The 16632-nt window shown below is 42.4% G+C and overlaps 1 protein-coding gene across 9 annotated transcripts in view; it reads right to left on the bottom strand.

Annotated features, from left to right (window-relative positions):
- Window positions 1-467: 467 nt before the first annotated feature.
- LOC136943397 (calcium-activated potassium channel subunit alpha-1a) overlaps window positions 468-16632 on the bottom strand; it is a 122183-nt gene continuing 106018 nt past the window's right edge. For 4 of the 9 annotated variants that reach the window (XM_067236691.1, XM_067236692.1, XM_067236689.1 and 1 more), the window contains 6 exons: window positions 14063-14176; window positions 10922-11052; window positions 9191-9385; window positions 8733-8851; window positions 8212-8430; window positions 4976-5081 (listed from right to left, as the gene is read on the bottom strand). In XM_067236691.1, the coding sequence (XP_067092792.1) occupies window positions 5060-5081; window positions 8212-8430; window positions 8733-8851; window positions 9191-9385; window positions 10922-11052; window positions 14063-14176 (800 nt within the window). In that variant the 3' untranslated portion in view covers window positions 4976-5059. Of the gene's footprint in view, window positions 5082-7063; window positions 7093-8211; window positions 8431-8732; window positions 8852-9190; window positions 9386-10921; window positions 11053-12605; window positions 12690-14062; window positions 14177-16632 lie in introns of all 9 variants that reach the window. The other 5 variants (XM_067236688.1, XM_067236686.1, XM_067236687.1 and 2 more) reach the window with 2 other exon arrangements.

The following is a 16632-nucleotide window of genomic DNA, read 5'->3' as shown; positions in this document are numbered from 1 at the left end:
TTTTTGATTGACAGCCTGACAGGAGTTAAGTGATAGAGCAGGTAATAACATGTCACTAAAGGTAAATCAAGACTAATACCAGTGTGACGTTTCAGCTGCAGGGATCAGGGGACTGGTGACTTGGAGCTCCTGGGTCATCGACCCCTCTACAGGCTCGGGATTGAGAATGTGTTATAGACATTCATCTTCTCCCCTGGTGAGACTCAAGGTCAGACACAGGGTGGATGGGATTCTTTACCCCTCTTGTGTCACCTGTAGCGTGATTTCGATTTTGATACGTGATATAAGTTCAAGACAGTCGCTTATTGGTTTAAAGAGTGGCATATCGGAAAAAAAGAACTGTGCAGTGTTTGAATGAAGTCAAAGGAGCCGTTTCAGTTTTAGAACACAAATACATCCATTTTAATTTGAGAAAATACAAAAAGAAACCATGTACAATTTATGTACAAACTTTTTGTACAAGACAGTATATTTATCAGCAGATTATAATTGACAGAGTCAGGTAGATCAACTCAGCACCATCAAGTTCTCCATTTATCCATTACTGCGTCAACAAATCCAAACAAATAGACTGCGATGTCAAACTCAAGTTTTCTGACGATGTGCCAAAGAATCCGATATGTGAGGAGAGAGAACAATGTCCTGAATTCTTTCTAAACTTATATGCAGCCTAAAAAAAGTCTGCATTTTCCATTTTTCTCAAAATCAACATGAGAAATTGCCAAAAACAATTTCAACTTGTTAAGACTTAACACCCCCCCCCCCACACACACACACACCCCTGCTCCAAAATATTATATATTCTATTACATCTAGTACAGTTTCCAGCAAATAAGTTATTATATCCATCCTTTACAGCAAGAAACTAGATCAACAAAAAAAAGTGACATACTGAAACAGTAACAAGTGAAGCTTCATATTCTTCACCTTAAGTGGACAAGAACATCAGAGTACATGGACACGTGATCACGCACTCATGAAACAGCATGTCTATGTGCTCTGCGGGCATCTTTCAGTCATTCTTATCGAACCACACACACACACACACGTAACATGGTTCAGTAACCTTCCCTGCACAAATGTACTAACAGACAAGTACGACAAGCGTGTATGATCTTGTGTTGTATCTCAACAGCTAAAACACCTGTGTTTAAAGTATCCTAAATGCCACTTCTCGCAGTAGTGGGCCATCAACCGGGTCCTCCTTCTGGACTTTGAGCACTGCCTGGCACTCTACTGGCATGGAGGCATTGGAGGCTTGGATGTTCTCCATGACAGTATAAGACGCCGTTTCTGTACGTCCATTTCTGAGGAACTCAGACGCCACTCATTCTGAGCCTGTGAATGACTGAACGATGCTTGTTCAACAAAACTTCTCATGGCACTTCAAAACACTCTAAAACTTTAGAGGCATACATTGCAATGACTTAAAACATCTAATACAAACGTATGATATGGTAATCAGCAGTATCTTAACATTGCAGAGTGTTTGTGCTGTAAAGGGAGAAATATGAAAACCTCAACATGAAGGAGCATGTTTTTTCCCAATGGGGTCAAAATGTTCAAATCAAATTTGTTGCACAATTTGGGATACTGAAAGAAAAGAACATTCAAAAACAATGAAATGTCTTGAACTATTTTGAAAAAGTGTATGTTACTATGAGACCCATCTAATATATGAGTATTGTAGTTTAAGAAAAAAAACTGTAAACAAATAAGCAGTTGTGACAGTCTTTAACAAACCATGAATATCATTATGGTAACATAAAATGACAAGAGCTGACAAAATGGAATGTAAACCCTGATACAAAATATTTTTACAAGAACACTAAGTTAAGGATGTTCTGTCTTTTGATAAACCTTGCTGAATTGGTGCTACCGTGTGTCTCCTTCCTTGTAATGGTTGATAAACCAGGTGAAATTACTCCTGTGTTTGTCTTATATCCTTAAAATATGAATCCTCAAAGAGGATTGTGAATCTTTTTTTAGTTTTTTTTACCACAAAAGCAAAACAATTTGTCAATTCTATTCATAGTGTCATTGCAGTATCAAATATTAAATTCTTATTGTTGAGCTAGCAAGTTTGTCATTAACAACCCAATTATACATACATTTTACTCACATTGTTTTGTAAAATAAAACTACTTGCTACAAAGTGTGTCAACAATGTAATCACAATTCAAAAGTTCACTTTAGGACGATGTCTATGAGGCTTCAGTATAGTCTCACCATACCCAAAAAGACAAGACATTAAAGCTCAGATCAGTTTGCTTGAAGAAGAAATGTGGTCTATGGGCTGAATTTACACATTAACATATTTAGCACAATATATGTACTTTTTCCCCTTCTAATAACATTACTTCATCAATACATTTTCTTTAGTGTTCATAATATCATGGCTAAAAACTCCAAACACCCCCACTGCAAAGAAGTAGTATCACTTTCATACATTGTTCAAAAGGACAGTTTAAAGGATTGTTTTGAATGTTACAGTATGCACATTGTATACATCAGTGTCTTCTCCCTCTGTACAATACCTAATTTAGGTCAAACATTGGTAATGAAGTTATCAGTTTCACTGTCAGAACCAAAGGAGTGGCTAGGTGCCTTAATACACTGATGTTGTGCTCTTTGTCCTATAATTACTTGGCATTCCCTCAAAGTCTTACTTAAATCTGATGTGAAAAGTGTAACTCATTGCAGTGTTTCATTAGCATGGCCACAGATAATCAGAACATCTATAACTTTGGGTTAGTTCAGTCATGTCCGACACGGTAGTCTAAACCACTATTCTTTATCATCTGCGAGTTGGAAAAAGGGTTGAACACTAACATGTCTGAAGTGCTAAAGTTTATTCACGTAGACAACAAATCCTCATACTGCATACTAATCTGCAATTGTTTATTATGATGGATTGCTTTACTGTAGCGCTTTTGAGTAGGTCACTATGTATAAAAATAAGTACAAAATGATTATGCTTATGGATATAAAATAAACATATTCATGTAGAAATCCAACACATTTGGAGCAACATTTCGTTTCTTGAGAAACCTTTGCAAGGCCATACCCCATCATCCCAAGCCTACTGTCACTGCCATGGTCGTTGTTGGATCAACTCAAGCATTGCCTTTGGCAAAATACACCGTCATGCCAAACAGTACGACGCGAGCCCAGACAATGTCAACCAGTGCTTCCCATAGTTAACGTGAGGCAAAGGTTGTGTTCTAACAAGCTATGATTGAACTCAACTCCTGTAGCTGAACTCCTGAGAGTTTGAGAGATTTGTGACATCTGGATTGGCAGCGGGGAACATCCAAGCTATATTCTGCCCCCTTGCCAACCCTGTGCCAGGCAGTGGCTTTGACCAGAGGAGGACCCATAGATGCCCACTTCATGCAATTGGTGGCATTTCTTCCTACAACAGATAGACGGACAGAACATGTTTTTCTTCTTCAATCCCAATCTTGCCATACTAGGATATTGTGGCAAGAAAGTTTTTAATGAATGCATCCGCTATTTAGGAGATACTGAAATTCACATTAATACGGCTCAATCATAGCTGGTTCTTAGTCTAGTTCTTGGACTCAAAAGGTACATTTCGAAGGCATGTTAAGGGACGTTTCGTGAGTTGATCCACAACCCTACGACAGATCTGGTTTCTCAACTAGGACTTTCATGTGTGACCTTTTGATCCCACATGATGTTCCCTCAAAGGTTGCAGCCTCTCTCTCTCTCACACACACACACACACACACACACAACACACACATACCTTGATGGAGGGATGACTAAGCTCATGAGTGCGTCTTCAAAGCTACCATGTACACACATGGCGTGGACTAGACACTGTACTCCTGAACACAAGAGGACTGGGCAGTTTGCTCCTTTTCCACTCATTTGTTCAGGCCAAGTTGATCAACCACACTACTGTTATAGAAGGACTCAGGCACATAACATGCGATATAGGAGCTTGGAACCGAGTCACAGACATCCTGATCCATTATGAGACGTCACCAGGACAGATGTAGGTGCGCTACAATCTGTTAGGCCATTTTATACCAACGCTGTGTCACTCTGTTGAACAGATGACAAACTTACTATTTAAATTCAGTCTGCTGTACTGATGCACTCTTTACGATGACTATTCAGTGGTGTGATGTACAGTGGTGTAACCTTAAGCAGTGACAGAGCAGACATTTCCAGGTGAACACAACAGAGTACCATGACTCCAAAGCCAGACATTTTTCTTCCTTCAGCAGATTTTGGGGAAGGAGAGAGGGACGGGGGGAGGGGGGAGGGGGGGGGGGGGGGTTGACACTTTCTGAGATGTTGAGGGGAAACTCAATGTTTCAAGTTGAATTGTTGAATGTAACACAGTCAGTTTTAGTGCAAATAGAACAGAAGCAGACAGGAGAGGTGAAACAGTAAGCCAGTTGGGTCGAGATGACACGTCTCAGTGAATCTTTGGGAGATGAATATGATGAGCTTACAGACGCGACCCTCATCCTACAAAACCAGTTACCTCAGCCATGGAGCCTGGTCACACGAAGAGGTGAACTATTGCAAAGAATTACAGGAAGTACTTTTTTCCATCGCTCGACTCTTAAAATAATTTCAAAAAGTGCTATGGGCGCTGTACAATCCTTAGTTGATTGTCATTATGTACATCTCTATGGATACATGAATAAATTAAACATTGTTTAAGAGCATGGAAGTAACATTAAAGGTATACACATAGAAGGTCCCTTCCAGTTTCTGTGTTCATCTTAAACCTTTGATCTGAAACGTGTGAGAAAGAATGACCTGTCATCTGCACCATCATCTTGTCATAAATCCTGTCGTTCCCTGGTCGTCATCTTCCAAATAGGTTCCAGACTTCTCACTTCTCATAAGTCATCAAAGGTTTTTTTTTTTTTTTTTTTTTTTTTTTCAGCATTCATCTTCAACTTCTCTGATTGGTGGAATCAGACTGCTAGTGGATTTGTATTGGTTGACTTGGTTGGCCATGTGAGTGCTCATGGGCTTGATCTGAATGTTCCGTGGGTAGGCATTTTCTGGTTCATCTGTAAACCATTTCTTTTCTGAAGAGGAACAACAAAAGAAAAAGATCAAATGTTAGCATTAGGGCAATTAGTTCAATGTGTTCTTGTTATATCGGGTTGCTGCCAATGCATGCATGTTTCTTTGTCAAATTAATCTACCGTATACTCGATTCCCAGAACAGAATGTACACTATCTGGCCACAAGTATGGACACCTGCTTGTCAAACATCCAAAATTCCAAAATCATGAGCATTAATGGAACTGGTCCCCGCTTAGCTTCTAACTACCTTTACTCTTCTGGGAAGATTTTCCAAAAGATGTAAGAACATTGGGAACAAATTGTGCATCATTCAGCCACACCCCATAGCCTCACCCCATAGTGAGGTTGGGTAACTTAGGCATTTTTATGGTATTGAGGACAGAGATCTGAGCAGGCCAGTCAGATTGCTCCACACAAAACTTCATAAAACATTTCTGTATGTGCACAGGGGCATTAACAATGGGGGCTGTTTTTCCAATCTGGTATCAAGCATTTTGATGCTCATATACACATTTTTTTAAATAAATGAGTCGTGTCCCAGGGCACGATTGTCCAACCTATCATGTGCGACACAGAACAAAAATTAAACTCATGCATTTGTGGAGCATGGATGTCCGATGTAAAATCAAAATTCAATAGATAGGTTGATTGACCAAGCCCCCACCTTACTAAAGGAAATCTCAATGCATATAGAATTATTTGCTTCAAACTTTGTGGAAACAATCAGGAATTTACTTGTGACTGAATAGAGGCAAATCCTGCAAAAAAAAATCCCAAATGCAAAGCCTTCCCAAAACAGTGGAAGCAGTTATAGATGCTTAGTGGAATCAATTTCATCACAATGTCCATGATTTTGGAATGAGAGGTTTGACAAGCAGGTGTCCATGTAGTGTACATAGAGAATGTCTATGCAGTAGTAAAGTGGGCATGGGGGACTGTATGCCAACTGTCAGAAGTTTGTCGACTCCTTTCCCTTCCCTTCCACATCCATCTAGAATGTCATTTTCTTTCGAGGTGTAGCCGTAATCCGAACTTGCAAATTCCGGGCACACCTGTATGTGTGTATGTGTGTGTGCCAGCAAGCTTCAGGCTGCTGGATGGTGTGTTACAAGATGTGCGTTTGATGTGTAGAATTGTGCCTGAGGTGAAGCAAGATGTCTGCCATCGCTCTCTGTTCCCCTGAGTTTTACTGGTGATAGTTAGTGATGTCGCCTGAAACCACCTTATCAGGGCACAGAGTTGGGAACGTACCCACTCATATCCCCCCTTCAATTTAGACTTTACATTTGTCACACCAGCCACTGTGACGGATAGGGAAGGGAGGGCCTACTTTCTCAAAGTTTTATGAAAAACTGTGGAATTTGGTAACATGAGAGGGTTGGGAGAAAACTTGACCTAGTTGAGGAATTATATATGGGACCTCAAATGCCTTTTTATGAGATATAGCAATGCCATGAAACGTTGATGCCTGCTGATACTGAACGTAGACAATACTCAGAACATTCATACACAGTAGGAACATCGGACAGCTCTGGTGCAGTCATCAGATTACATTCAAGGAAAGATGATGTACAACACTCCAGTCGCTCACACAATGCAAACCATCTCAACTCAAAATGTAGAAATCGGTGATGAATGAAACAGATGAGGAAATGATCAAAATGGACTAAATGCAAAGGAAGAGAGAATTGTAGAGTGAACCAAGATACAAAGCACAGGATAGGGTAAAACTCAACCTCATGCATGGAGAGATGATCCTGAGCATGGCAGGGAGCGGCCAGTTTGCTTTTTGCACAAAAGCAACACTTGCATAAACTGCAGCGTGACTTGAACCCCCCCCCCCCCCCCCCCCCCCCCAAAAAAAAGAAGGAAAATATGAAACAATTCCCCCTTATTCATAACAATCTCCACAGATGACAGAGTTATGATTGAATCCCCACGTAAAGGTTGCTAAGACATGCAGAATCAGTAACTTGCATACCTTGGCCCATTCTATTCATCCTTGTTGCACTTCAGAAAGAGAGGTAATTAATCTATTGTACGTGAATCTTTACAGTCTATAAATTACATCTCTTTACAATACAGCATACAGTTAGCACTGATTTGACCCTGTAGCATGTAACACTATGGCCTGCATTTCCCATGAATTATATAAATATTGTAAATGTACAATATTTCTAAAACATAAATTATTTAAATCTAGGTCCAATTGCTAACTTCATGCAAGTATCTTCTGTCTTTTATAAATATTGTGTAGGCAAATATGTGCTATAGTACTTTGCAATAAATATGTATGCTTATCTGAATTTATTGCAAATTAAAATATAAATATGTAAATAAAATGCAACTGATTTCTTATCAATTTAAACATAACTGAAAAAGCATTTGAGATCATGGACTTGGAACATGGACATGCGAGAATCAGCACTGCACACACCATAAACAGACACATATCAACACTGTTGATGGTCATATGAAGTTTTGTATGTCCAGGGGAAACGTCTAAGAACTCATCATCTTAATATTTATAATTATGTAACAGGATGTATACACCAATATCATAACAATACTCATATGAGCTACTTGTAACCAGTTAAGTATGTTTATGGTTGCTTCTGTGTACAGTTCATCTAAGATGGATTAATATGCCTGCCAGTTTATACATTATTCATTTAACCCAAGTGTTCAACCCTTCCATTAAAACAGCTATAAAATATGACTTAGCCAGTCCTAACCATAAGGTGGATCTATAGATGTTGTTCTACGATGAGGTTAAATGCGTATGGCTGCTATGGTAGCTGTAATGTAAGAGCAGGATCCCCATGCAGATGAATGTGACATAAACACATAACATGGCACAAAATCACACAAACAAATCACATCCAGTGATACTGTAACACATCAAAACTAACTTAGCAGCTCTGCTATGACTGACTCCAACAGTGCCACACAAAACAAAACATTCTCACACATTTCTAACCTATCAGACACACACACACACACACACGGTCCTACACGTGTAGACACAACCCACACAACGGCACATAGCAAAACCAACACTGGACGTAAGTGAACACCCACATGCTTAAGGCCAACGCGAGTCACTGTTCTCCGAGCGGCGGCACCTACTTCTGTTTGGCCTCCCTGGCCTTGCTGCTGCGGTTCTGCCGGTTGGTGGTGGGGATGGAGTGGACGGACGAGCTCTTTTTGCTGGAGGAATGGGAGGAGTGGGAGGAGTGGGACAGGCTGGTCCTGGACTGGCCCGCGTTGTGATCAAACTGCATCAGGCAGAAGATCAGGTCTGTGGGCACCAGCTCAAACTCGTACGGCGGATTGGTGATGACATACCTGCCGACAGGACACGGAGAAGGGACCGGAGGTGTCAGGAGAGCGGTGACAAAGCACTGCCAGGGAGGTGCTTTCTTTTCACATGATATTTGACACGTTTTATATGATGTCATTTTGTATGTTTTGTATTGCGCCTGTCATTACGGATGTAACAGTACAATCCATCCCGCTTCCCCCGATCGTTACGGCATCTGTATGTGGTATTATGGTCTAGTTCAGGCAGTTTGTTTCTGTTCGGTGCGAGCCTGTTGTGTGATGGTGCCTGGTCACATCAAGCAGAGTGCTAGTGGAGGGACTCTCACCGCTTGGTGCACGGGCTCGGTATGGTGAGGTGAGCGTCTCTCAATCTGTAGATCCCGAAGCACAGCATGTTGTACGTCTTCAGTGCTTTACAGAATAAATCCCCATAGCAACCACCGTCCTGAAAAACCCCAAAAAAGAGAAGGCAACATCAGGATGGGTTGAATTATTTGTGGAAACCGTAAAAGGAAAACAAGGGTTACTAAGATGTTGAACATTCAAATAAAGATATTTTGATGGATATTTTATGGTGCCTGAAAAATGATCAAATGCCCTGTGAAAACTACTGTACAAACAAGGAAACAGAAATCAATATATGCCATTTTAGATAAACCCAGGGTGGCGAAAAACAAAAAGACATTAACCAAACAAATACAGGTTTTCTCCACACAGAGCCGAGCTAGCTTCGAATGACCTCCGTTCTTCACATCTCGTCGGCTTCGCTTCCACATCTACTCACCCCCAAGTCTGCGAAGGGCCCGTCGTAGAGGGCCAGCTGGGCCACGCGACACCTGTCTCTGTTGGCCAGCGTCTGGGGGGTGCTGTAACCCCCTTGCAGGGCATTCTCCTCTGCTAGCAGGGCCTCCAGCTCCGGTGTGGCCCCCCCTGTGACCAGGGTCCGGATCAGGGTGAGGATGTTATCATTGAAGTATGTCTGTGGAGATAGAGAGAGAGAGAGAGGGGGGGGGGGGGGTGCATAAGCAAACACTATTTGATTCACTGGTGAAGAGAGAGATAGCGAGGAGGTGGATGAGGAGAGATGGCAGCGCCCCGGTTATCTACAGCTCCTGGCGTTTTTCTCCACAAAGCCCTGAATAGGAGGTGAGGAGACACCACAGAGCGATTATTGAACGGTCCTTTTTGTTTGTGTGCCACCGCCGTGACATACATTGGATTCAACAAGTGAGTCCTTTAAGCTGCTCTTAGACTAATTCTGTAGTCCAGAACTGTTTGTATAACGACACAACGAGCAATAGTATATGCACGATTGCATTTTCACGATTGCTTGTATCGTGTGTTATCGGTTCCCTGTGAAACAGCGATTGGACTTTGTTCCGGATGTCAGGTTGTGTTATTCCTGCAGCCTGTCAGTCCTCGTGTTCTCTCCGTGCAGAGACAGACTGTGTCACTCTGGAACCGGGCCTGACTGGCAGCTCCCCTCCCCGGGCTCCTGACCGCCCCAGCCAGCCGGATGATGGATGAGTGCTGTCTATTAGCGGCCTCACCTCTGACCGGCAGCAGAACGCAGCCGGCGCCCCGCTCTACTCTCCCTCGCTCTCAGTTCTGCTCTCAGCCCAGCCTCACTGACTGACTGAATGACTGACTGACTGGGTGAGCTGCTGGAATTAAGCCATCACAATGCCAGTGGTTGAAGAGAGAGGAGAAAGGTAGTGCAGGAGTGGGGGGGGAGGATATTAGCACCACCCCCCCATCCACCCCCCGCATCTTCAGATCAGTAACAGGGATGACATTGTCAGAAGATGAAAGTGTTTTTTTTTTTTTTTTTTTTTTTTTTTTTTGGGGGGGGGGGGGGGGCACCTTTGTGGCCCACCTTGTATGTCAAATGTGCCGTTGGGTAGAACTTCAGCGCTTACCTTGTTAAATGATCTAATAAGGCCCTTGAACGTTTGATTTGTGACACTTTATATGAGGAGTGGCGACATCGACTTCCCTTTTGATGTCAGTGGAGCTGGCAGGGCTGTCTGATCAGGTTGGCATTTCATTTACAGACTTCTGCCGACTCATAATGCTGGAGCTAGGCATCGAAGACTACGATACCCTTTAAGTGCCCCCTTTACTACGCTGGGAACGTGTTGCCTCATATATCAACTGCAGGGATTCACGACTACCTCTACGCACACAGGGGCAATGATTCTTCCCAAAACACATAATGGAGAGACAGCCAGTAAATGAGAATAGTGAGAGGACTGCATGCAAGCAGTGAATGCTGGTTTGCAGTGTTCTGGGTGTTGTCCCCCAGTTTGCCTTAAGAACAATGTGTTTACTCAGACTCTATCTTTCAAGTGTCCCACTTTCTTGCCCTTGCCGATGCTGCTACTGCAACAACATGCAACTCTTAACCCACAGGGCTCAAATATGGCGTCTTCGACAGTCAGCAAAGGCCTACAGCCTAAATCAAAAAGGGAAGTTTTGAGGGTTAGCCCCAAAAGAGATGTGGTAGTATACTCACTGCACTCATGAGGGAGTCGAGTACACTGACAGCGAAGGCAGTTCCACAGGCAAATGGCTGTGTCAGGTACAGCTCTGTGTCCGGGTCGTCGTCATCATCTTGGTCCAAGAACTGAACATTGGAGTCGTTCACTGGGAGAGGAAAGTGCATTCCAGTCAGAGACATGCGCCACTAGGTCAGCGGGCATCAAACAGCCAGAAACACACCACGACACCTGAGAATGCCAGAAACTATATCTGTACTGATTTTCTTTTGACTAAGTGATTAACCCACAATATGTTTTTATTGACCCCTGCAACTTGCATGATCTCAGGTATAGAGGCACTGAGTGGTGTTTGAACTTGAAAATGATGCATTTGGCAAAGTGACACAGCAGATGCACAGTACATTCTGAAATTAATCAAATGAAAAGCTTGCAGATTGAATCTCAATGTGTTGTGTTACAGATTTGCCCCTGATGTAATATTTAAAAATGGATCTGTGTCAAATTTAAATGTTGTATTTTAGTTAAATGTGGGAGAATACGGGTATAATCAATATTTCTATAGATAATATAAGAAATATCAAAGAAAATATTGTGCATATATTATGAAAATGTCATGCACATGCATCCTGTAGTTTTTTTTTGATATCTCAGATTTGGCAATGTGTGTCACATCATCAACTGAGATATGCATCCACAGTATGTATTTACCTGCACCTGAAAGTCAAATTATTTACCAAAGAACATATTAAAATACACATCCACAACCGTGTCCATGTGAATGGAATAAATATTTGGAAATGTTAAAACATAAAATAATCCAATAGCAGTTGTTTATTTAACATGGGATTTAACCGTAAAGAAATGAACATAACACTAAACAATATGAAAACTAAATTGTTTAAACCACTTTGTAATGATTTAGATTTTACTAGAACATTCTGTCCTTTGCTTAACATGTTATTGTTTTCTTTCTGGCGTCAATGGACAGTTATTTAAGGGAATGGTCTGAGATCCAACTATTTGAAAATCATTCAAGTCTTTGTTGGACTTCTTCAAAATCTATGCTTCAGAGATTAGGTCGTGACAAAAAAAAAAATGGGGGGAGGAGACCCCCTCAAAAATAAATAAATAAAATAAACAGCTTAAAGGGAAGTTTGATCTTGAGTTTCTGTTTTTGAAATGTGATTTCTTCCCAGGCTTCCTGTGCGCTGTGGAACAGGAATGTCAGTCAAAGAGACAAGAGGCTGATGCAAACGGGCCTGGGCCAAAGGAGCGAACCAGGGTTGAGAGGGGGGAGTGGGGGGTGTGGTGCTATGAAAACAGCCACAAGGACAGACTGAGCATGATCAAAGGCCAAGCAATGCTCTGAGAACGCAACGGGGGGGGGGGGGGGGGGGGGGGGGGGGGGGGGGGAGGGGGAGAGAAAAAAGAGGGGCGGGGGTAAAGAAAGGCAACAACAAAAAATCCTTAAAAAAAGGGCCAAAACGTCCTATACACAAACCCAGTCAATTTCAACCAGAGCCGAGAGAAGAAAAAACAAAAAACAAAGATGTGTTCAAAGTGAAGCCATGGATGCAGAAAGGACCTAGACTGCAGCCAGATAAATCAAGGAAAGCTGATGAGGGAGAGTGAACGGCGCAACGAGGGAGCAAACGAACGGCAGTGACGGCAGCAACAGAGGACAAAGGCTCGGCTTACCCAGCTCTGTTATCATTTGTATGTTGGTTCCACTGTTTTTTTCCTGATTCAGTGAAACCAGTGGCAGTAGTTTGCCAGGTTTAGCTAATGGCAATGAGGTGGTGTGGAGAGGAGGAGAGATTGCGTCGTTATTCAAACATCTTCAAAGAGAGGAAGAAAGGCATGTCTGTCTTGTGATTTCTCGTGTCAATGCAAGGATTAGGACCAGCACTAAAGGTATTCATGGATGCCCCTTGAAATATATACCGTAGTTCCTGAGACCAGAGATTACAGAAAACTGTGTGAAAAAGGTATGAACATATGTCACTGGATCTGTTACCACTGTGGCATCCTATAAAACCTTTAAAGAGAGTTTAAACGCTATGGCATATTCATAAACACACCCGGTCTTTTGTGGCTCCAAAATTGATCACGCAACGTAGACAAGCTTGCCCTTTTTTGTGTCCCAATTAAATCTAATCTCAGCCTGGCATGTTGGACCGACGACTCTGTCACTGCAATTGCAGTATATGGTTCCAGCGAGAACTGTGAAGGTCTCCTCTGTGCTCTGCATTCATCTACTTATTTTTTAAGAGGAGGAGGAAGTATTGAAAAAACAACGACAAAAAAGAAAAACATTAGCGAGGAGACGGATGCTGAGCTACAGGAGATGCGTTAGAACTGAAGCCAGACAGACTCTGCGGGGGTAGAACTCCGTAACGATTTGGAAATCCTATGAAACCTGTAGGACTGAACTAACAGAAGACTTAACTTCTCCAACAGCATACAAAAAAAAGCGCAAGTACAGTGTTTTTTTTTTTTGGGGTTGGTGATTACACATGCAGCAAGCGCCGTAATGGGTGTGATGGGAAAGCCGAGAGGCCCTTCTCTGTAGATATCGCCTGGGCCTAGACCTCTCTTAACAGGTCTCACGGTCCAGTGCTCTCTAATTGGGTCAGGGGAGATAGAGTGGCTGGTCTCTAGTGCTTTAGAAGGGTCCTCAGAGATATGAAACTTTCATGAGCCTCTTTCCAGTGGGAATAAAGCCACCACCATTGTTATTAATGAATGGGCCCATTTTGCGACGATGGCATTTTCTTTTCCTTGCCTAACCCCTCTCTTTCACTTTCTCGCAGTCTCCATCAGGCTGTGGTTTTCTCTGTGCATTAGTGGACCTATTGGACGAGAAGGGAGTGTATACCTTATAAGGCTGGTCAGATAGCCCAGGTGAGGGTTACACAAACAAACATCCAGACATCCGGGATTGTAGCCCCGTTTGGTAGACTTAGAAACACAGACCTCAGCCCCAAAAAGGATAGGCTGCCCTCTGTTGATAACAAGTCAGTCAGAGCAATAGGTGCAGACAGTAAGGCAAACCACCCAAACTCATCAAATCTCATAACTGAGAATGGATGGAGGTTTGCCAGGCTGCCTCCACTGGAGGCTCTTCACTGAGTCAAGCTGGCGTCTTGTCTCACCTAGCTCAGTGATGATGGGGATGTTGGAGCCTGTGGTCACGGAGGCCTGGCGCACTAGGCCATGTACTGGGCTGCTGTCTGGAGATGACCTGTCCATTCCAGGTGGCGTGAAACCTGCGGGCATTCATAGAAACACAGGGCGACCATGAGCCTTCGTTGTGGTTACAAAACACAAAGTGCCACAGAGGGCTGTCATTTTTGGAGACTTAACACAAAGCCAACCACGATGTGTCGTAACGACTTAGGTTGTAATCTGTTTGATGATGAATTGATCAGATAAGGATCAAGTAGAAGTGTGTAGTACTGTAGGTATCATCAAAGAGAACACAGTCACTTAGCACCTTTGACCTCACTAATAGCACCTGGTTAAGAGGGGGACCTGACAGGGTGCTTGTGCACTAGGTTACTGTGTGCTACAGTGCATAAACGCATGACAAACCACTCTGCGCGGCGCTCGAGTTGTTGATGTGCTTTTTTTGTGTCATTCGGAATTGCAGATTGACAGAAAAAAAGGTGGAGGAGAGGTGGGGGTGAAGGGGAGTTATAAACCAGACGACAAAAAATTGCTATATGGATATTGTGCTTTTAGGGGTCAGCTGAGACATATTTAGCATTTTCAACCTTCCATCAAGGGAAGGATATAAATTTTATATGTTGTTCATTTTGTTACCGTAAAATTGGTGAAGTGGATCCTGGGAAACCTTTTATCGGGAATAGCACAATTCCCGAGCATGAAATACAAGTGACAGGAGTATGAATTCACATGACTTCACATTTTTGCATTTCCTCAAAGTGACAAGTAAACAGCTTAAATCTGTAATGCTGTATGTATAATGCATCAGCCGTGTTTTGACATCCATCATTTAGTGCTGACTAAAGCAAAAAAAAACACCATCTTATAGTTTCACTGTCACCAAACATAATGCAATGAATATATTCAGGTCACAAAGTTTCTGAAGGTTTGCAAATTCGAGACAAGATGGTGGGTGTTGGGGGGGGCAGTTTTTGTCAAGATATTCATGGGGCTGTTTACGGTACACAAGATGGCCTGTGCAACAGAGGAGACACTAACAGTTCAGCACTCAACTTAAAGTAGCTGAACTGAGGTCTTGAAGAGAGACTCTTGTTATGCCAATTATGGGAACTTGGGGTTAGCCGTGGTTTGACACCCTGCTACAAGCAGGGACAGCTACATCCTTCACAGCAACGCATGATTTTGTCGAAGGGTATAAAATATGAAATTTACTCCACTGGAAAATGACAGCCAGTTTTTAATATTTCCCCTAAAAACACTCCTCGTAGAGTATCAGAGTAAACAAGGATGTGGGCACGCAGTATATCTTGTGAAAGTTCCACCCAGTACAGTTTACATTTCTGAAAGTGATGTGAACGTGTAAGAAGGAGATATCGAAATCTGTTGGGCGGAAGGCAGCCAAATGTTACATATGTAACAGTATGCCACCTGGAAAGCTATACAAACCATATTCTTGGATTTAACATTCTAATGTTTTGACTGTGGATCAAGTAAAATAGGTTTTACTTCCAGCACTACAATATAACATATACAAATATGTAAATAAATAATTGTGCATATTATCGATTTGTACGGTATTTTTTAAGGCTCTCATTGAGACTAGCAAGCCCGCCCGCCCCCCCCATCCCCACCCCCCGACACGCCCGAGTCCTGTAGCCCCCCCGGGCACAGCTTAGCTCTGTGCCTCACTGCATGCTCGAGCAGCCGTGAGAATCTCTCCCACAAGAAACAAGCTTGTTTACTTATTCATTTGCACCTTCTTGTTTCGTTTTTTAAAATTGTATTATTATTCTACACTCGCCATCTTGAAGCCTGCTTAAAGAGAAGAAGCCTAAAGCAATACAGTAGGATGCAGTACTTCTATAGAGTGTGTGTGTGTGTGTATCATGCCTCGGTTTGTATACAGTGAGCGGGTGTGAATTAAATATCAGTGGAATGGGTAGGTGATGTAAGACATAATCATTCATAACAATAGGTCCCATCCATCGACCAGGGTGAAGATATAGAGTGGGGGGCCTCTGTGTTGAAGGGGCTGTCTGTTAATAGTGATCCCCTGAGAGGGGCGTTCTCACATGGACCCTGCATTGTGCATCTGTGGCGCTCCCATCGACGGGTCGTCACTCTCTCTCTGAGCAGGAGAAATAGCATCATTGGCATTCTGCTAAAACATGTACCAGTGCATGTAATGACATAACTGGCACTTGTATGTAGAAGTTGTATATATTTAATACATGGGTGATGTCTTTTGAACTGTGTAAACAAATTATATTAATAGTAAAAAATGTAAATACATTGTAAATATAAATGCGTGGAGTGTATAATGAGGTAAAGGAAGTCTGGCTGGTGGTGTGTACTAGCTGGTTAATGATGATGATGATGCCTGATGGGATTACGGGTTCTGAGTCTACGAACATTAGCATCTGTTCCTCTTTATCTGCCAACTGACAATCAAATCAGGGAGAACAACATCAAGTGGCACAGTCATATTTATGACATCATTAAAAAGTATTACCAGGGAGGTTTAGGATTAATTATC

The sequence above is a fragment of the Osmerus mordax genome, chromosome 5 (assembly GCF_038355195.1).
Source record: "Osmerus mordax isolate fOsmMor3 chromosome 5, fOsmMor3.pri, whole genome shotgun sequence".
NCBI lineage: Eukaryota > Metazoa > Chordata > Actinopteri > Osmeriformes > Osmeridae > Osmerus > Osmerus mordax.
Note: the sequence above shows the minus strand (reverse complement) of the source record. Positions and strands in the feature narration are given on the sequence as shown.